The sequence below is a fragment of the Anneissia japonica genome, unplaced genomic scaffold (genome assembly GCF_011630105.1).
Source record: "Anneissia japonica isolate Jap-2015-1 unplaced genomic scaffold, ASM1163010v1 scaffold287945_len1679841_cov205, whole genome shotgun sequence".
NCBI classification, from domain to species: Eukaryota; Metazoa; Echinodermata; class Crinoidea; order Comatulida; family Comatulidae; genus Anneissia; species Anneissia japonica.
In genome coordinates, this window is record NW_022753015.1 from 1,577,797 (window position 1) to 1,599,665 (window position 21,869).

At 33.4% G+C, this 21,869-nt stretch overlaps 1 protein-coding gene across 1 annotated transcript in view; it reads right to left on the minus strand.

The window, feature by feature from the left end:
• Window positions 1–4,839: 4,839 nt before the first annotated feature.
• Window positions 4,840–21,869, minus strand: part of LOC117122640 — a 34,435-nt gene continuing 17,405 nt past the window's right edge. Inside the window, exons 6-15 of the mRNA XM_033268314.1 lie at window positions 20,601–20,737; window positions 19,169–19,307; window positions 16,327–16,400; window positions 15,723–15,819; window positions 14,337–14,554; window positions 11,774–11,909; window positions 9,924–10,076; window positions 8,538–8,600; window positions 6,426–6,521; window positions 4,840–5,047 (exon numbers count right to left, since the gene is read on the minus strand). Coding sequence (XP_033124205.1) covers window positions 4,908–5,047; window positions 6,426–6,521; window positions 8,538–8,600; window positions 9,924–10,076; window positions 11,774–11,909; window positions 14,337–14,554; window positions 15,723–15,819; window positions 16,327–16,400; window positions 19,169–19,307; window positions 20,601–20,737 — 1,253 coding nt within the window. The 3' untranslated portion in view covers window positions 4,840–4,907. The remainder of the gene's footprint in view (window positions 5,048–6,425; window positions 6,522–8,537; window positions 8,601–9,923; window positions 10,077–11,773; window positions 11,910–14,336; window positions 14,555–15,722; window positions 15,820–16,326; window positions 16,401–19,168; window positions 19,308–20,600; window positions 20,738–21,869) is intronic.

Sequence of the window (21,869 nt, forward strand, 5' to 3'; positions counted from 1 at the left end):
ATATATAAAATGTGTTATATTTACAGTACTTAAGCTTATGATATAATTCAGTTGATTTCAATTATGCATCAACTGAAAGCCTCTTCTGTGATGCCCTTTAATGTATATATTCTTTTATTCCTATTTATGTACATGATACTTATACTAACTTACATTTATGACTTGGAAGATATAGTGATTTTAAAATTAAGTACCACTGACCTTACGGGACTGAAAGCCTGTATAATGCCTTTTGAATTTAGATTTGTTAATACTATATTTATATATCTTTTATTTCTTTATAAATAAATTACATTCATATATATTAATTACATTATGTCTTTATCATCCACACTGTCGTCGAGAGGGGGAAAACGGGACCAGATCCCCTATCGTCGAGTGGGAAAACGGGGCTCAAGGGCCTGAGACAAAAATCAATGTTAATATGGAAAAATATTTGTATCTATACTCTTATTGTCTGTAATCATTTGAATTAGGAGTAGAATTACATCAAACGCCCCCAAACCCACAATGGGCTCTGCCCCTGGACCCTCCCGGGTCCCTCAGTCAGCCCCACACCACCCCCACTTTTGGAGCCCTGCCAGCTACGCTGCCCCGGGATTATGTGTATACAGTAGAACCCCTCATTTGAGACACCCCTATTCAGGGGACACCCTTATTAAGGGGACACTTCCGTGAAAAGAGGGGCGATATATCTTTTAACACTGCGGCCAATCGCTATTAAGGGGACACCCCTATTAAGTGGATGGGGACATTTTCTGAGTGTCAAATGGTCAAATAACCCCTATTAAGGTAACACTTTATTTTTTTTATATTTTATCACAACGAATACAACCGTCTCAAAATAAGAAAAATTCACTCAACTTTATATATTGACACATTTTGAGCAACTTATTAAGAAACTTTTATCACCTAACTATTATCACCTTTCTACTGCTGTTTGTCAAGGGCGATCTTTTGTTAGACTACATAACAATAATAATAATAATAATAATAATGTTTTAACTGAAATTGAAGTGCAAATAGATTTTTGAATCAAGTAAAATAATTCGTCTTCGTTTAGTAGTAGTTTGGTCCGTTTAAGCATTTTCATGGTTTGTTGTTTTGCTTGTATCTGTTAAAAGGTGTTCTGTTCTCTTTTATTTATTTGATTGAATTTTGTATTTTGAGAATTTTTCAAATTTTTTCTTCATTTTTATTTTAATTGTTCTGATATATGTATAAATAAATTGTCCATTTTAATTAAATTGTTCTATTGTTTTAATGTTATTCTAGGCCTAGCTACTACTTTACTTCTCTGTTCCAGAAGTTTTTTGGATAAATTGAAATTTTAATTAATTGGTTGAAAATGAAAATTGGATTTTTAAATTTGAGCAATAAACCAGAATTTTCTCCCCAAATCCTTAGCATGAATATCGGTAATGCCTACTGCATGTGTATAAACCAATCTTGTCAATTTTGACCCTTAACCATGGGGATTTCTTTTTCTTTGTTTTTCGTGCACTTTCATAGGATTCTAATTCATTCATTAACATTGCATCATGAAACAATATTGGGAACATATAAAACTATTGTTGTTTTAATTACGTTTCTGCTGATTTCATATTATAAATGAATTGTATTTGCATATTGCAAATTATTGATATAAATTAGTTCCAATTCTACTGTAACTAATTACGTCAATGAAAATAAAATTATAAAGAATTGTATGTCATCGTTATATGAAAACATGCCAAAAAAAACCACCTTTTGCCATATTTATTCATAATTAATACTTACAGCATAAATTCAAAATGATAATATTGTACTGGTATACCTTTGATAGTAGTATCTTTCAAAAAACTGAAGAGGGCAGTATTATCATATCAAGATGTTGTATTGTAAAATTGCGAGAGGGAATACAGTTACCGTATTCCTCTATTTTATGTAAGCATCATGGAGAGTTGGATAGAAAAACCTGACATGGAGTTTAAACTTGGTGCAAAAACTAGGTTGTTGCTTATCTGTACTAAATGGATATGACTATGTGAGTAAACATTAAATAATAACCATCTATAATAATAATATAGGCATTCTATAGACCAACTGTTTGAAAGAAACTGTAAAGAAAGATGACAATATGACAGACTATCGAACACATATTTGCAAGAATATGCAGTAGCATCAATGATGTCAATATGGTCTCTATCTCCTGGTCAGATAAAGTGCTTGGTCAAAGATACAAGATGGACTGAAATCCCAACCTCAAGGTTTGGAAACCAAACTCATCCTGATGTGCCAAACCACTATACTGAAAAAAAAATCATATAAATAGGTAATTCAAGTGTTAATGACTAACAAAAATACTTGATGAAATATTCTGTTAAAAATGAAAAGATTTATTTTTTAATAAATTACCAAATATTTTACTTGGAACACATTTCCAACAGGACATCTACATTCTGGTTATAGTTTGTTTTATTGTATCTCAGATACTAACACAATATCTTTGTTTGTACCAAGTATACAGAAATATCAATAGCTATACGTAAATACTAATATTTAGAAAATAAATATATATCAACATTTATCAATTTATATTATACAAATAAATCAATATATGAAGTTGTATACATTATTCCATAATTAATACCATTCAATTGATCTACATTAAGTATATTTGACAAAGGTTTATAAATAATTCCTGACAACATATTGCCATCTCTTCAAAGCTTTTTGTAATTTAATATCTTGTTTGCCAATGCAGTCTTCTTCCAATAGCAATCTTGTCGTCAAATGCCTAAGAGGGTGTTTCATATTTATCTCTGTTATTTGTAATGCATTAAAGACAAATGCTGTCCAACTATGCATGTGCAAGAGTGTGAAGGATAAGTTGCTTTAAATGGATTCAAATTTCCAAAGGCATCAATGACCCAGTTGGTTAAAGGCATGTGCATTGACAGCAGAAGGTCCCAGGTTCAAATCCTGGTTAAAGCAAATTTTTTTTCACTCGCTGATATATTTACATAGAATATTATTAATAATAATAATACCCAAAGAATTATAAGGCACCACTTCCAAATTGAACGATCAAAGGCGCGAGCGTTTTTACTCTGGGTAACTGGATAACATACAATGGCAAAGTGCAACATTCTCTGCTCCCTGTGAAGTATCCCTAGTCATTCGCACGAAACTACAACATTCAATGCCACAACATCCTACCAGGTACCCATTTATACTCCTGGGTAGAGAGAGACAAACGTAGATAAAGTGCCTTGCCCAAGGACACAATCGACTTGCACAGAGATAGTTTTGAACCCCTGACTTCAAGGTTGGGAGTCAAAGCCACGATCAATGCGCCAACCACTTCTACAAATTAATTATATTATACAATACAAATATAATTATACCATTAGATATGCATATACAATATATATACATATACATAATGTACACATAAATGACCATGTATATGTGCATATATACATATGTGCAGTACACGCTATACACATATGATTGATATTTTTAGCATTTTTAACAATTTTAATTTAAACATCAGTTACATATGAAAGTTTAGTTATTAAAATATATCTTTAATTAAATGTTTTTTAAAAATAGCAACAAATTTGAGCATTCAAGACCCCTGTTCTTGATCCATCATTAATTTTCAACAAAACCCTTATATACAGATACTTAGTTGGGCAGCCACACTTAATGGTTTGTAAAGGAACTAACTAATAAAATTTGTATAAAGCCATTTAAATATTTACACAATTCCTTTACTCAAAGCTACGTTCAGACATATGGCATAAAAAATACGATGTACAGATTTTAATAGCAATAGTTCCAAGTCTCCCATAAATCTTGGAATCTCCTGGAAATATGGACACATACATTAAAGATGTATTGTCACATTAAAAATACCAAAACAATTCATAGAAATCATATTTAAAAAAAAATTAACTTGCTCATTTTGAAGTTAAAAAAAATATCAACACAGGGATGTAGTTATGGTGGGAGGGGCCACACAGCCTTGAAGTTTTCCACCCAGTTTTAAGCTAATTTCATGGCCCTCCATCCACTCTTATTAACCCACTTTTCCATCCTAAAAATCCACTCTTATTATTTTGAGTTATCATCCATCCACCCTTAAAATGTTTGATCACCCACCCTTAGTTTTCTAGTCTATAACCATGCAACATAAAAATGAAAATTAGTATACAGTATTTAAAAAATGTTTACGCATAATATTACAGTAATACATGATAGAAACTCTTCCAGTCACTGAAAGTTTTCCTATCATTTTCATTATCATTATCCATTATAAAAATCAGGGTACACATTTTTTTAATTCAATAATTTCTATGCTCAATTTATTAATTTGTATGTTATCGCAAAATGACCAAGTTAATTTCAAAATTATTTTTTATGATTTTTTTTTCATTTTTAGGGGACAATACACCATTACAATAGATAGTATCTTTTTTTAATTAATTGAAATTAGTTTGAGGCAAGGACAAAGAAAACAGATCAGTTGAAATATACAGTTACAAAACTTGAGGAGTACTTTATCAATCAGACAGTACCTATTCCATTAAATCATGGTGATAAGAATCCAGAATAATAGCATCATGTACAAATACTATGGATATGTTAAGTTGGCTAATATCTCGTTTGTATCAAGAATAACAATTTTATGCACATTTTCTCAACATTCGCATGTAGCTGAAGAGAGGCGCTGCAACTCCCACACTAGCATTACTAGTTGTGGGTGGACATTTGAAATTATTGGATTACTGTAGTCCTTCCGCTATATGCTACTGCAATGATGTATCTGAACATAGCCTTGTTATGAAGTGGCCTTCTATGAGCCCAGGTAAGGCAAAAGTTAGAGTATAAATTGTTCACTTTATTTGCTAAATCTTGATTTATATTTCAGCAAAACTGTCTTCTACAAGAGCTCTTTCGTCAGCCCTTAAAATTCGTCTGCGTCGGTTGAAATACAACAGACCAGCTATGACGCACAGAACAATCATGCCAGCAAGTAACACACCAAGCACGACTCCAACTGAAAAAAAAAAAATACATTCAAAACTTTTTTCATGATGGAAAACAACAATATCAAGAAAATGTAAAAAAGTAGGAGCAAAGGCAAGTTGAACAAACTATTTTCACTATTTAAGATCTGTTCAACATAAAGTGCACAAAGGTCAAGTCAGAAAACATTGTATGACGCAGCCCAACACAATTTGTTGTCAAGTCAAGACTGCGTGAGGTAAATGCTGATGCGATAGGTCTGCATCAGGGATTGTTGCATCATAGAATATTAATAAATTTACCAACATTAGTTTTTTTTTCACCCAGAGGTACCTCACAAGGCAATGTCAAGCCTTAGTAACGAGGTACCTCTGAAAACATAATACAAATAAAAAATACAGTGGCATTTGGCACAAAAAGGAAAAGTTAAAATTTTATAGATACACTTTCTGACAAATAAAAATTCAATCTAAACCTGATGAGCTCTTTGAATTGAACTAGTCAACAGAAATTTCACAATAAACATTCTAAAGTTTATTATCATTAAATTTAAAGGTCAATATATAGAACAATAATTTACTGAAATATGGGATTGAATTTTAGATTATTAGACTGTACATTATTTTATTGACAACTAAGATTCAAAAACGTCCAGTAGCCTATCTAAAATATACATCTGAACCTTGTTAAACAGAACTCAATTTTCATCATTTGTAAGATTAAACGTTAGTTTACAGGCAACATCGAGCAGGTATGATTCAGGTATTTAAGTTGTTAAAAGGCAGAAGCGGATCCAATTGGGGGCCTATCAATGTTATATATTGAAATAAGCGCGACTCATTATCTATTCTGAAAATGTTGTGTCTAAGCCTCTTGAGTGTTACTTGAGTATTAAGCAATGTTCATTCACATGAAAGTAATGAATCATGGCTAAAATAGGTACTTACGCAGGGTTCTACAAACATGGCTTAAGCAATGATTTTAATGGTTAATGGTTTTAAATTTATACAGCGCAAAATACAAAAAGTCTCTATGCACTGTAAAGACAAGTGTAGAGATGTTTGGAAATGGGAAAGAATAAAAAATAAAGATGCTTATAAACATGGATATGATACTAATAGCGTAAAATTGAGCACTAATCTTTAATTCGATAATTGTTATTTTTTATACACATGTGTTTCTGATGTACTAATGTTTTGCAGCATAGTTTGCTTCTGTTTTTACTATATTTTTAAAGTTTTGATAGTTAAATTTCATGGTTATTTTGATAATGCATTTCAATTTATATATTTAAACCTACTCTATATATCTAAACTGTAATTACCAGAAAGTATCCAACTGAAGGTTTTGAAGGTGTTTCAAAAGTAGTAAAAACCCAGACAAGCTAATGAGATATAAAAAGTACTCACTATTACTGGAATCTCCATCTACAACAGGAACTTGGTTTGGTTTATCATTTCCTATTTTGCCTGTTGTCATCCCATAAACTTTCATAGTTGGCCCACCTAAAAAAAAAAAAAAAAAATGATAAAGAACAAGAAAAGCAACACATTTTAAGGGGGTAGAACATATACCATTTTATTGGTAAAAATATAGTTGGGAAGGGGAGGTGGTGTTGACTAAAATGGATACAGAAAAACTACTAGGAAATAAGCTTCATTATGAGATTATGAAAGTGAACTAGTTTTTAGTCATGAAAAAATCCTCTTAAGAATGATAGGAATGAAAGCGACGACTCTGGAAATAGAATGAAACCAACTTGGCTGGGGCGGATTTAGGTGGGGGTGCACCCCCTTAAATTGTATTTAAGAAAAATAATTGTACTATATCGCTGATATAAATTACGGGTTAAGATTTTTAAGGTATGAGAGTGTAATTTCTGGGTACCTAGAGGCCCATATTCTCAAAATTTTCACACCTCAGCCCCTTACTATGGTGGGGCTAAGGTGGTGCGGACTTCCCCCGCACCCCCTACCACCAAATCCTGCATCCACCCCAGCTTAGCCAACAATTACAGCTCTCCACGTCCATTAATTATCCTATACAGTACTTGCAGCCAGTCAAAAACATAGACACATTCCAAACAACACATTAATATCCAAGGTATGAACATCAACACTTGGGGTACAATACCTGAATCATACAACATTTTTAATGAGCACAGGTGTAACCATGGAGGCGTATATATCCAGTTGAGAAATGCACAGGGAAACAGTGTATATTTTAATGTGTTTGCTCCGACATCAATCCATAGTCATAACCCAATGAATACCAATAACAGACTCATTACAGCCAAGAGTACAAAGGTCTTTACAATGTACTGATTACCTGCTGATAACCAACTGATTTAAGGGAGATAACTGTTTATTGTTCATTTCTATAGATAGTGATGATAGGGTATCATGCAATTTAAGTTTATTATAATGAAATTTAATTTTAAGATACTACAAATAGGGTATGGGATTTCAAAGTGGGTTGGAGCTTATAGAGTTCAATCTTTTGAGAGACTTGAAATCCAAAAATAATATTAGATAAGCCTGAAAAATATTATAATAAATGATCCCCCATCTTCCTCCCCCCTAAAAAAAAAGCTGCTGACTATTTATGAACATCTGTACAGTTTTTTGCCTGCTAAAAAAGCACTGTAACACCCATTTATACTCTCCACCCAGGAGTATAAATGGGTACCTGTTAGGGTTAAATGCCACAATGCGCTCATGTAGCTGCTGCAACTTTATGGGATACTCCCCCAGGGAGCTTGAGTTTGTGTTCCATAGGCGTTTAATTAATCCAATGACCGGGTGTAGTAATGTGAAGCGCTTAGAGGCCTTGTTGGCATTAAGCGCTATATAAATCTAACATATTATTATTACTATTGTTAGGATGAGGGGAAGTGGGATCCAGGCGTCAGCGACCATCAACCTCTCTGAACTGCCCCAGAAGTATCATGTTTAGATAATCATCCTGAGAAGCCCAGTTGGCCAAATACTCCAATTATTGCTATATTGACACAATTATTCTAAAGGGCTGTTACATCTGTTACATCTATTCTACACACCCCAAGTGGCTTCAGTTACTATTAGGCCCTAGGCCTCGGCAGGTTAGCATCCTAGGCCTACACACCCCAAGTGGCTTCAGTTAGACGATGCTTTACTATTAGGCCCTAGGCCTCGGCAGGTTAGCATCCTAGCCTACGAAATGACTAGGCGGCGAGAAAGACAAAACAATTATACAGACATCGTACGTATGAATATTAAAATAATTATTGCACAAACAAATCTGTTTTACGAACTGATTTCCTTGGTTTGATAAGGTACATAAAATTTAGTTTCTGCTATGGCCTGTTTAAGTCAAAGTTTTGACTTGCCAAGCAGTTTTTGAACCAAAGAATCTAGGCCTAGTTCGGCAAAAATTTGCCATCCTGTGGCAATTCTGGCTTGGCAATATGGTCGGCAATTGGCGAATGATGATGTGAAATTCATGGGCTGCAACTCATCAACTCAACAGGTTAACTCATTTACCTGTTACTTTGTCAGTCTTCCCACTTTTGCTGGTTGTCATGGAAACATCAGTAGAATTAATACCTGGAACAAGATGCCCAAGATGCAGAAATGTTAATGGTGGGTATTATTAGGGCCATCTATTATTTATCATTTTCACAAAAACATTTACAAAACATACTAATTTGTATGACCCCACTTTTCCCCCATCCCCAACAATGAAAGAGTACAAAAATAAAATGATGATTTTTGATATTTTTAAACCATCATATTATCTTTTTCATAAAAGAGTAAATATACCTGCACTGTCTACCCCACCCCACCTCAGCTCAACACTGAAATGTATGTTTTGTACTTTTGAGAAAATGATGAAAATAACAAATGGTTCCTAAGAGAGAAACATGCTGAAATTGCAGTCATCAATTATATTAAAAGAACATACATTAGAATGTAACAGATGAAAAAATAAATACAAAAGTAATGGTTGAAATTAAAACACAATTAAGTCTCTTATTACTACTTCTTATATCACAATTACATTATTTGTTACCAACTCTCCTAAATCAGAATTACATCCTTTGTTACCACCTCACCCCCCACCACAACAACTGAATGGATTATTGCTATCAGCCCTCTTTAAAAGAGAACTAGCAAAATGATTTTTTGTTCTAGAGGGGAATTTTGATATGCCATTTATAATAGAATCAACCTTAAAATCGTTTTTTGGCAATTTCTTATCAGGTTATAGGCCATTATATATTATTTAATCGTGACGTTACTGGCGAAAAATGTAACAAAAGATCATGCAAATAAAACCGCGTAGGTATCCGCCGCGTACAATCTTTGCGTGCATGCTGTAACCATGGCTGTAACTCATTTGTTGACAATGGCTAATGCAGTTATAGGCCTATGACCTGATATGCAAGTTATAACAACCATGGTTGCAGCATGCACGCAAAGGTCGTACGCAGTGGATACCCTACGCGGCGCTATATACACAACCTTTTGTTACTTTTTTCGCCAGTGACGTCACGGTAAAATCGTATATAATGGCCTATAACTTCATAAAAAATTGCCAAATAACGATTTTAAGGTTGATTCTATTATTAATGGCATATCTAAAATCTCCTCTAAAACGAAAGATCATTTTGCTAGTTCTCTTTTAATCAAAATTGAATCACTTTTTCTCCCTATTCTTAAATAAAATAATTATTTGTTACCACTTCCTCCTCAATCACAACTTAAAATCATATTAATGTCCATTTTAAATCACAATTGAATCATTTCATACCATCCCTCTTATACTTTTGACACTACAAACTTTCTTTTAGTATATATTGCTACCATTGCACAGCTTACTTCAGACTTCTACTATTACACATTTAAATTCAGTGTACATAATTTTACCATTGCATGGTTCAACTGGTATCAACTGATTTTCAATAAGTTGTTCAGAATAAGATAATCCATGTTTGTTGAAAATTAACTTCAACCCCAATTCAACATGTTGGTCATCAGGTTTCCCAAGAGTGACAACAAATGATGCAGCATCAGATGTACCTGTTGAGGAATACATAAATGAATTATTGTACTTATCCTTAATGTCTGTGTGTAAATAGTACAGCAGGAGTGGCGCCAGTGGGTGGGAGGGCTTTGCCAGAACCCAGCCGTCGGGGAGCCACTGTAAAAAATGTGGGGGAAAAAAATGAAACATCGTGGGGCTAAGATGGGTGTGGACTCCCATCCAGTTGCACAGACATTTAGCAAGGTTGGATTGAATCTAATATAAAGACGAGGAGTATCTTTTTGTAAGAAGTCTGTGTAAAATGATTTAACAAACATCCCATGTAACACTTCATCTCACAGGAATCAGGTATAACTTTTTTTTTACTGAAATTCACTTGACTAACATTTCTATGAATTCTTGATTGTGTGTTTTCACAGCCTATCTTGTATAATATGTTGTATAAATTTTTTATCTAACTTTTGTTCATCTCTACCTAAACAAATTACATTTTCTGTTCATTTTGCATGGTATAAATCCTGTTTTCCACTAGGCGAATTTATTCACGCGAACCAAAGGCGTTGGTTCGATTCCTGAGCTCTGATTGGTTGCGCATTTTTTGCACTTCGCAAAAAGTAGAAACAGTTCAAACTACCGATTTCGCTGAAGCGAAAACTCCTATAGAAATGTGAATGCACATGCACATCAACCAACGCTTTTGATTTGCGTGAATAAATTTGCAAGTGGAAAATAGGCTTAAATACAGGGCTGGATAAGGAGCACAACCGGCAGTTGGAGGCAGCATGAATGTCCCATAGGCATTTTGGGGGAAAACAAAAAAAAAACAAAAAACTGCTGGGCTATATAGTGTAGAGATACCACTTATGGCAAAGACAAGCTAAACCACTCCTTGTAAAAAATTGATTTTTAATAATACAGGGTTAAACAATTAAATGAGAGATATGAAATGGTAAATGAATAATTTAAATCTGACATTTTGTCATGAAATTACAGGAGTTCAAAGATACAGCTGTTTAAAAAACGATATTTGAGAAATCAGCCCTCAAATTTTACGATTTCAGGCATTTCTCAGATGGAAACCATCACAAAATTTGCTAAGAACTGTTGTTTTAACACTGAAAATTGGGAAAATAACAACATAATATAATGTATAAATATATGAAGGTTAGGATAGTGTAATAAAATAGATTTCAAAATTTTTTTTGAAATCAGCATGTTTTATTTATTATCTTTGAAACATGATTTGCGACGAGTGATTGGTTTGGCTTGTTTTTGCCACATTTGGTGCTGAAGGCATTTTATCAAGTTAAATTTCATGGTCAGAGGCACACACATTTTTCCAGGCCTGTATAAATATGTAACCTTTAATATCAATCCTTCAGTTTTGAATATGTCAAGAATAATGCATCAGGGAGCTTTCAACAAAGAATCTAGAACGAGAACAATAGAACGAATTCACTCATCCGTGACTGTCATCGTGTGCATTCTATGTTGTACTGTAAATTATTTTTGAAGCTTTACGACGCATACACGGAGACGTCATAAAAAGCAAAGACTGATGCACCAATGCTAAATACAGTACAGTACTCGTTTTGGCTAGAATGTTGATTCGGCCAGCACTATTTTCAGACATGCGAGTTTAAGTTGACATGACGTCATTATGTTCTACATCGTCGCAAATTAAAAACTACCTAATGTACTGTTTAATGTCAGAGATAAAAAACTCAGTGACCTGGTATTCCAACAGTATCACCGTGAGTAAAAGTCTGTTGCCAGTCGACCTTCCCATCATCACTCTTGATACTCATCCAGAGTTCAACTGGGGTCACACAGTGTCGTAGGTCCATTCGAGCCAAATATTCATGATCCTAGAAAGATAAAGAGAAAGATGTTACTTCAAGATGAATAAAAATTGAAGGAAAATCTAAATATTTCAATATCAATCATTCCGAAAAATATATAGGCAACTTAACATAATGATAATAGAAATAAACATAATAAAAATAACAATAGTAATCAAGACAAATAGTTTTAAAAAAAATGAGGCTTGCCAATCCAAAACCAGAGTACTTTCGCTATGGCAATATTGTATACTTTAGTAAAAAGAAGGCCAAATACTGCTACTCATAACTTTGGCAATAACAAGTCGATGCCAGTAAAGGACCTATCATCCTTTACCAGGCGAGTTGATTGGCCGAGCAGTTAAGTCAGGGACACCATAACCTTCAGCTCTAATATCGGCGCTGGTTCGAACGACTCACTCGCCAATGGTTCCGGTGGTGGAACAAGTCTTCTCGGATAAGGACTTTAAACTGTAGGCCCAGTGTACGCATTTGGCTCGTGTGCACTTTAAAGAATCCGGTACATCATTCGAGAAGAGTAGGGGGTTACCCCGGTGTACTGGTCCATAAGTCCCCAGTTGTTAAATGGATATGCCATGTAGGACTGTGATTAAGTTCACTTATCGGCATATCCTTGGCCCTCGTGCCTGAAGAAATGAAATGAAAATGAAATTTTAAAGCTAATAATGTAGAGAATGTGAATATATTAGAAAGTAAATTTTCTCGTTTTGGTCGCTGATGCTGATTTCGACATTGAAAGCCCAAACAGTAAAAATAAAAACAGTATCAGAAACAAATACTATAACACTCTGTCTCAGAAAACAATTACGAAGAAAATTAATATCTAATTCAGGTTCATATGAACTAAGGAGGGCTCAAATTTCATTAGTAAGCGCAAACAGGCACATCATTGGAATTAAATTTTGTAATAATAGATCCAAATGACTTAACAATTAATTGACTGATTTATTAACTGATTTAATGATTGATTGATTGATGGACTGACTTATAAATTGATATCTTATTTGTAAATTGAGAGACTATCATCTGATCAATAGTCATATAAATTTATTAATTTATTAAGACTGATTGAATTACTATTGATTAATAGATTAACATATTGACTTATTGACTAAATTAATATTAGATAGTATAATACCTACTCCAAGTATAGAAATGCACGCCATCATGTCGGGATTCAATATTTCGACATTAATTATGTCATCATCAGAAATGAAAAATTATCCATATTAGCAAGCTTATATGCACAAGTACCATAAGTGTTTGACAAATCAAAACATTACCATAGCTATGAATAAACTAAAGATCAAAGCATTACTACATTACTGATCAAAGCTACCTGCAAAAACAAAGAAAGCTCCTTTGAAGCTTTCAGCCCATTGTTAAGCAATGGGTGTAGCCTACATATAGCAAACGCTTTTTTAAACAGTAGTATAGGCCAGTTTTGCGAACTGTCAATAATGTTAGTATTAGAAAATATTAAACCTAATTTATTACTTACATTACAGGCTACATTATATTTTTCAAGTATACCTTGTAAACCTAAAACATATTGGAATGCCTCACAATTTTGTATATATTATGATCATTTATAACACTATCGGATCGTGGAGAATGTTCTTTGAAGTCTAGTTATGCATCTATCTGTCTTACCAATATAATCACTATTACCACCTGGACATTTAAAATGATAAACAACAGAGCTCCTATATTCCTTAGGGGTTTGATCTTCAGTAGATATAAAATGAGACATATTTTTGTACTGCCATAAATTTATGAATTTTACCTCTTTAACTAAGTGTTTCTTTACTTTGTTTAAGCATCTACGTAAAATGGATTCACCTGCCTTTCCTAGATAAGGCAATCTAACCCAAATCTTAATCAAGCTATCATCAGTAGGCCTATGTATACATTTAGGTTCATTTAATTTATTGAGTACATGGTTAACAACTTTTAAAGGAACTTTTTATTCCATGACAAATTTTCTAATGTTACGAAGTTCTGCTTTTAAGTTGATATTAAACAACTGACTCATTGATCAATTAAGCGAGTTGGATGGCCAAGCAGTTAAGGCAAGGCATAATATCAAAGCTGGTTGGAACAGCATGCTCGCCTATGGTTCTGGTGGTGGAACAAGCCTTCTCGGATAAGGACAATAAACCGCAACCCAGTACACAATTTGGCTTGTGTGTACTTAGAAGAACCCAGTACTGATGAGCAGGGGGTTGCCCCGGTGTACATGCATATTCAGCCCCTATTGTGGACAGACGAAGAGCAGCTGGTATCAGTTTGCCGGGTAGCTCAGAGACGAAGAGACCCAAGTTAAGAAGCAAGTTACTGCAAGAGCTAGTCCGCACCTTGAGTGCTTTGAGTAAGTTTCGGTACAAAGCACTATATAAATCTAACTACATTACATTGATTGACTGGACTTACCAATAACACATCAAGACAGACTATGCCAGTACAGTTTGTAGTGACATTGCAGGTCGTGGTTCCAAATCCATTGGCTGTTTGCAACATATCGTGAACTATACCAGCCCAGGCAGTACATTCAGTCGATGTGGTGGGGCTTGAACTGATCATTGGATGTTTATGAGGAGTGGTTGCCATGACAAACGATGATGTTGGTGAGGATGATGGCAGTGCTGATGCTAAAGAGAAGATGGCAATTTAGCAGTTAATTCATGAAACAATAAATAGCTGATAATGATTCTGGGGCATGGGACCCCTACACATTCCTTACACATGCACTCCAGAGCAAATTCCAGTGATAGAGACAGTACAATCATGATGTTTAAAATGATGTTTTTTTATACCTTGCTTTACAGAACTTTATTTTGAAAGATTTTCAGAGGGTGGAAAGAACAAACCACAATTCGTCGGCGAGAAAAGAAATGTACATGTATTTTCTACATAGTAGTAGACTTCAAAATCGATTAAATACTGTAAGCCTTTGAAACCCCTAAATTATCATATATTTTATTTTTTTAATTTTTGTTTATATATATACGTTTTTTTTAGTCTTAAGCTTTTTCACGTTGTTGTATCTAGGAAATAAAATTTCCCTGTAGTGGGATGCATAAAGTATCCTTGTATCCTTGTATTTTGGGGCTTCAACCCCTGGAACACTTTAGAGAGATTTTGAGCGACGCCTGACCATGCACCCCTCCCCTGTCGGGACATCGGACCCCCATCGGGCAAATGCTGGTGCCACCACTGGTTTATTTATTTATTTATTACAAATTTGACAATAATGTCAAGAGAGAACTACGGCCAAGGGCCCAACACAAAGTGGGAACCTCTTTTAGGTGGAAAATAAATAATATTTAGCAATGGTTTTTTACTATCCAAGCAATGGAAAAAAAACTGAAAAAAAACTGAAGATTTTAATAATCCAAATAAAAGATAAAGAAGGAGTCCTTTAAACACTCACTTCAAATGTATGAAATAAAAATGCACTTTTAACCCTTTCCAGTCGTATGACGTCGCGACAACGCCCTCTTTGACCACACTTTATAGCGAAGGGCGTCATACGTATGCCCTGTATAGATTTAATGATAATTTTTTTTATAGCTAGGCTGCCCTCTATAGGATTGTTTGAGAGTGATGTAGGAGTATTTCTGTAGAGGGCCTCCTGTATTCAGACCAAATAAAATTCCTGCACCCAGTAAAAACCCAACATTTAGTGTAGATGATGTAATTTCTCAGCTTTGGTACAGCCTCAGGCAATGGTAATGGGGTAGACTGGAAAGGGTTAAATAATACAAAAAAAAAAAAAATAATACAACAATGATGTTGACAATGCACAACTATACTGACCACATGGGGGCACAGGAACTGGTAGGCTATCAAGAAGAACCTTATTAAGTGGACATATCTGACGGTCAAAAACTGATGTGCAACCTCGGATTGTAATCTGTATTTCAAGGGAGAAAAAAAGAAAGCAAATAAATTTATCAAAATATCAAACTAACTTTTGATTCACTAATACATCAATTTTGGTATTTTACCATGTATTAAAAATACTTTCTTACACAAAGCCTCTAAAGTTAAATCATGTTTTTATAACTCAGTGAACTGCAAATACAGGTTTCCCTCAAATAAAAGACGAATTTTGGGGCCGGGAATTCCATGACCTTTAGCAGTATCTAATTAGAATAAAGACAAAAGATAATTATATATTTGGGATCAAAGAAAAGTGCTCTCTAATTGAAAAGGTCTTTAATTAGAGGGAGACCTGTATTTGATTATTACCAAATATTATTATAATGATGTCACCATATTATTTACTTTTTAATCATTGAATTATTTAATGAACAATTATTTCATGGGAAATACTATGCTGCCCTCTATAGAAATATATGCAATTTTTATAAACCATGTATGCTGCCCTCATTAAATTTGTTAAAGAAATGTTACATACTGATGTGGCGATGGTGTTTGTATTTGGGTCTGGGGTCATTGTCAAATCCAAGTAGTAGTTGATTGAAGATCCACCTGTATAAATGTAAAAGAGAAATTAAGAATGAGAAGGGAAGCTAAACTGTCTGATCAAGTATGATAACTTTTTACGGACAAACAAAGTTAACCAGCGAAGCCCTAGTGGGCACGCTGGGCTAAACCCACCTAGAAACACCGGGCAATGTTGGGCCATTTCAAGCTGTTTTGAGAAGTTTAATACATAATACGCCTACTTTTTTTTTATTGCATAGAGAAACAAATTGAATTTTTTTTTTCATCCAATGAGTCGTGGCCAACTGGGTACTTGGCCTATCAGATGGAAAAAGTGGGCATAAGCTCTGGGCCTCTGCTGCTGCCACAACTAAAACGCTGTCTGTACACAACTTTGGGCTAGTTTGATCAAATGCTCATAGTGTTTGTATTGATGGGCAAATGTATTTGACCTAGCATACCACCAAAAGTTTTCATCTTCTTTTATTATTTGTTTCCTTTTATGGTGAATGAACTGATGTGAACAAGGAAGACAGTCAAGAAAATCGTCCACTGAATTTACGAGGAATGTTGACAATTATGAAGTTGATCTGAACGATGATGATTTAACTGATCTTCCTGATGTTGAACTCCTTTTATGGTTAATTCTTATTCTTCTATTCTATTTTGAATTTAATTCACTGGGTCAATTTATAATTTGATTTACAGACAACATTGTGACAAAATATTACAAAGTATTTTATGGAATAGCATACAAGAGTTAAAAGTACACAGCTATTAACCTGACCTTACAGATATTGAACACTAGTGATAAACATATTTTTATTTTGCATTCTTGTTCCTTTGAGAATGTGAAAGTATCAATAACCTATTACCAAGTAAGCATAGCAATGTCCCTTATTAGGAAATTGAGTGAGTAATTAAGGAAGAGGGGACTACTAATTATATGAAAATTGAATGACGTACATAATACAATCTGGATGTATTTACTTATTTTGCTGGCCTTCCTGTCTCTTCTCCCAACTATAAATAATCTGAACTGAACATTATTTGAATTTTATGCTATTCCTTACCCCTCACATAATCCCCCTTCCACTATAATACACAATCTCAGTGTTGGATTTCAGATCTCCCTATAACAATTATACGGTGCCATTACCTCAAAATCAGATAGGTGGTATTTGTCAGATTGGTAAGCCCTAACTGTATATAATTTTATACTATAGTACTCCAATCAATTGATTTGAAATGTCACAAGAACTTGAGAAAATGATATTAAGTTAACATTATGTGTTTATGTGAATATATACTTAAAAAATAGCTATATTGGATAAATGAAAAGGATGGGATGAAGAAGTGTCAAGCACCTATATCTACATCCCCCTTGGACACATAAAAATCACATTAAACAAAAAGAGACGTGGAAAGTTCCACATTAAAAGAAATTCATTGGACATAATAAAATATAAATTTTAAACTACTTACGAGGCAGACACAATTTTGAATTATTATTATTTATTGATTTACATATACAAACATTAGATATAATAAAAAGAGAAGTTATTAAATAATTAAATTATTATTAATTTATTTTAACTACAATATATATGACATCAAAATTGCACATAATCTGAATTGAAAAATGAGAACCATTCCCACACGAGGTATGTAACAGGTTCAGAAATGACCAGTAAAGGCAGCAACAGTGACAGAAATTCGTTGTCTATTGATGTCTGCACCGAGACACACTTACAAGTATTAAATAAAAATTAAATAAAATATTGAGAGATATGTTATCATAGAATTTACGAGCATGCTTCTTGAACAGTGAAAGAAATGGTGTAGACCTGATAGTATGGTAGCTGATTCCATATGGGAATAATTCTATGGAAGAAAGACTTTAATCCCAGCAACTGTAAAGGTATCATTTATTAGAGTAAGGCTAAATAAAAGTATAATTTTTGTTTCTAGTTTGAAATTTCATTAAATTAAATGATGCAGTCTCTTGTCAATAGTGAATTTACAATGATAGTTTTATTTTAGTCAACAGATAATCACACAAAAACGAATATATGTTGACAACCTATTTTTAACAGAAAATTAGAGAACAAATTCTGGGGTAATTGTTTTTTTCATCTATTAAAAATAAGAAACAAAAAAAGGATGAACTCCAAAAGAAAGTGGAATGGGATACAGTGTTATTATATGGTCTAATCAACTTATAGTGACAGAGTTTACGGTAAAAACATTCTAAGAATTTCCAACAAAAATTACAAGACAACTGAACTCTGTCTCAAGGCTCAGGAGGTCTTCGTTTTAAAAATACAACTTCAAATTCAACTATTAATTCTTTCAGTATCTTCTATTATTATAACTTTAGACATGGAAGATTGTCTCACCTCAGGATTTTGCCATTGTAAAAAAAAAAATGTAATCTTTAATAATATAAAAAAGATAATAAAAGCAACAAGATTTTATATTCCAATAATTTTTAAATGTATAGTTACATTGCACAATATTGCTCTTTATATTATGCAATAAATTTGAGACTAGTGTTTTTTTTTATCAACCATTGTTTCTACTGTAGTTTTATCAGAAATTTCTGTGTATTAGACATTAAAACTTGCAGCATGGTGGACTCCCAAAATATGACATAACATAATTATAAGCAGGGGTATATATTTACCTTTCCCTATTTATCTTTGAGAAGTTAAAAAGGGCACTTCTATACATTGTGCTCTATACACTGCAATAATGATAATAATAATAAGCAACTCAAACTGCGAATATGAAAATTCAAGTTGTTTACGTACTTGGGGTAATATCAACCGTTTCCGTGTGCGTAAAGTTGTGCGACCAAACTAGACCCAACGATGCACTTGTAATTGTGATGTTATACGACACCGGTGTACTACAAGGATCCATATACAATGAAAGCTGTAGATCCTGACTCTGTAATGACAATTGTTATGCTCATAGTTAGGAACATTGCTTTTCATCCACAAATTCAAAAATAAATTGTAATTTTATAAGACAGCTACGGGCTCAAAATTCTGCTAACAATACAGTAATATGATATATTAAAATGTCAGGAAAAAATTTATAAATAAAAATATATAATATAATGCAACATTTATGTCTAATAATTGAAATAAAATAACTACATGCCAACATTTCAGGTTTATGCCTTCAAAAATATTATCAATGATACAAGGATAGTGAAACTTTTGTATATTATATATATGTAGTGAAATTTATATAGCGCATAATACCAAGGTCTATGCACCAATATTTCCCATCAATTAGTCCTACACAAAGGGATAATACGCAGTTTCTCATAATTCTACTATGGGTACAATACAGGGGGGGGAAGCACATTATATACAGTTTAATTTTTAAGTAATCCATGCAACAATATTTTCAATTGAATACTAACTTGAAGGTATTCACTGTTATGTAACGATTTTAGTGTGTTTTCAATTTCTATGATCACTTGGTTGTTTAATGAAACTGTACATATGATGTTTTCCATGATAATGATGAAAAGAATATTGAAGTGTTTACCGCTGAAGCGTACAGTGTTGTCATTCAGTGTTTATTATTACACTATAAATATATAAGCCTTCAATAGAATCAACTGTGCGTATCTATGTCAAAGGTCAACATTCACACAGCTTCACAGTATCATCTGAATTTTTATATATTATTAAATTACTTAACAATTCTCAATAACTATCATTATATAAAACAGTCAAAATTATCAAAATTCAACATTGGTCCTATGCTGTGTGATTTGTTGGTTTATGTTGCATGACCTTTGACACAAACGTGCATAAATGAAACTATAAAATGGCTCATTACTACAGTATTAAAAAAGATATATTACTGTGGAATTATGAAATAAACTGAATACAGATGTACAATCTTCAACTACTTTAAAAAACTAAATGATTAATGAAATAATCAACAGCCAACCAACCTTATAGTTAAGCATTATTTTCTTGGTCCGTTTTTTGTTTTTCATGTTTGCGTTAAGTAAATAGAGTCTCCATAATATGCACTCTATTATTATTATCGTTATTATTATTATTACTGCTATAATTATATTACTGTACACAGAATATTTTCTTTGCCATATAACTACTAACAATTGAATTAGAAATAAAAGCGCAGGGTTAACAGATTTGGAAGCTATGGCCATGTTATGTACACCTTAGCACCGACATTCCCTTACAACCTGTTTACCTGTACTGTTCCATTACACCGGAAGCCATTGCAGTTTTGGTGGCTTTGGCAGTCAAATCCGTCTGGTATTTGCGCTTGGCTTAACATATCATCCATATCTGTACATTTTCTCTCACTGCCAACTCCTAGAGCCAAAACTAAATGAAGGAATTCATATTTATATAATTTTTTTTTAAATGCTGATGGTATTCCTGCTAATTTTATTTGCCAGATGAATGTGGTAGCTCTGGGTTAAATTTTACTTTCTCTCTCATAAAATCCGTAACAAGCTTTTCTTTTCATAATATTTCCACCTTTTCTATTATAATCTATAACTCTTTGTTTTTCTAATAAAATTTTATCTTTAATACACTCCCTAACCTATGTCAAATTCCTTAAATATTTAATTTTCTCCTATAAACTCTCTGACATGTCTCAATTTTATTAATCTTTTCTTCTTTCCAATAAACTGCCTAACTTATCTTCTTTTCCTTCTCTCGGACATACTGCCACTAATCTTTGCTTCTCTTCGATAATCTCCCCGACCTCGCTTCATTTCCTGATTCCTCTCTGTATATCACCAGCATTCCATTTTCTTATTCTTTCAATTTCACTTCCATCTTCCTTCTTTCATACAGTTTAAGCCTTTGAAATACTTTCAATGTAAGGATCAAATGATTTGGATATTAACAACATTATTTTGCAGCAGGTAAGCCTATTGCATGCTATTCATCACATGAAATTAACCATTAGTCACTAAGCATAAGCTCAGTGATCTAGTGGTTACAATACCAGACTTGTTATCTGAAGGTTGTGGGTTCAATTCCCACCTGCATCACGTGCGATAATTTTGGGGACATACTAAACATACTATACAATAATACATCAGTTTGGACAAAACTTTGTTGGAAATTGATCAGCTCCGGTGAATGCAAATTTATCCATATAAACAATGTTACAATTTAAGACTACAAATGTAATGGACATAAAATGATATACAATAATGTCTTCAGCTTCCTAACAACAACCACATGAATGGAAATTTAAATAGAATTTTCACAAATTATGGATTTCAGAAATAAATTAAGGTCATCAAAATGCTACTTTGTCAGAGATTCCGGGGATTTTCACTTGGATCCCTGCCAGCGCTCTTCCCTAGACCCCACCAAGGGCCCTGGGTGACCTCAGCTTATAAGGCTCACTCCGCTTGTAAATACACCCCCATCCTGCCTACGGGCCTGCTGCTATCTTTATATGCCCAGAATAAAGTAATCAAACACATAAAATTCT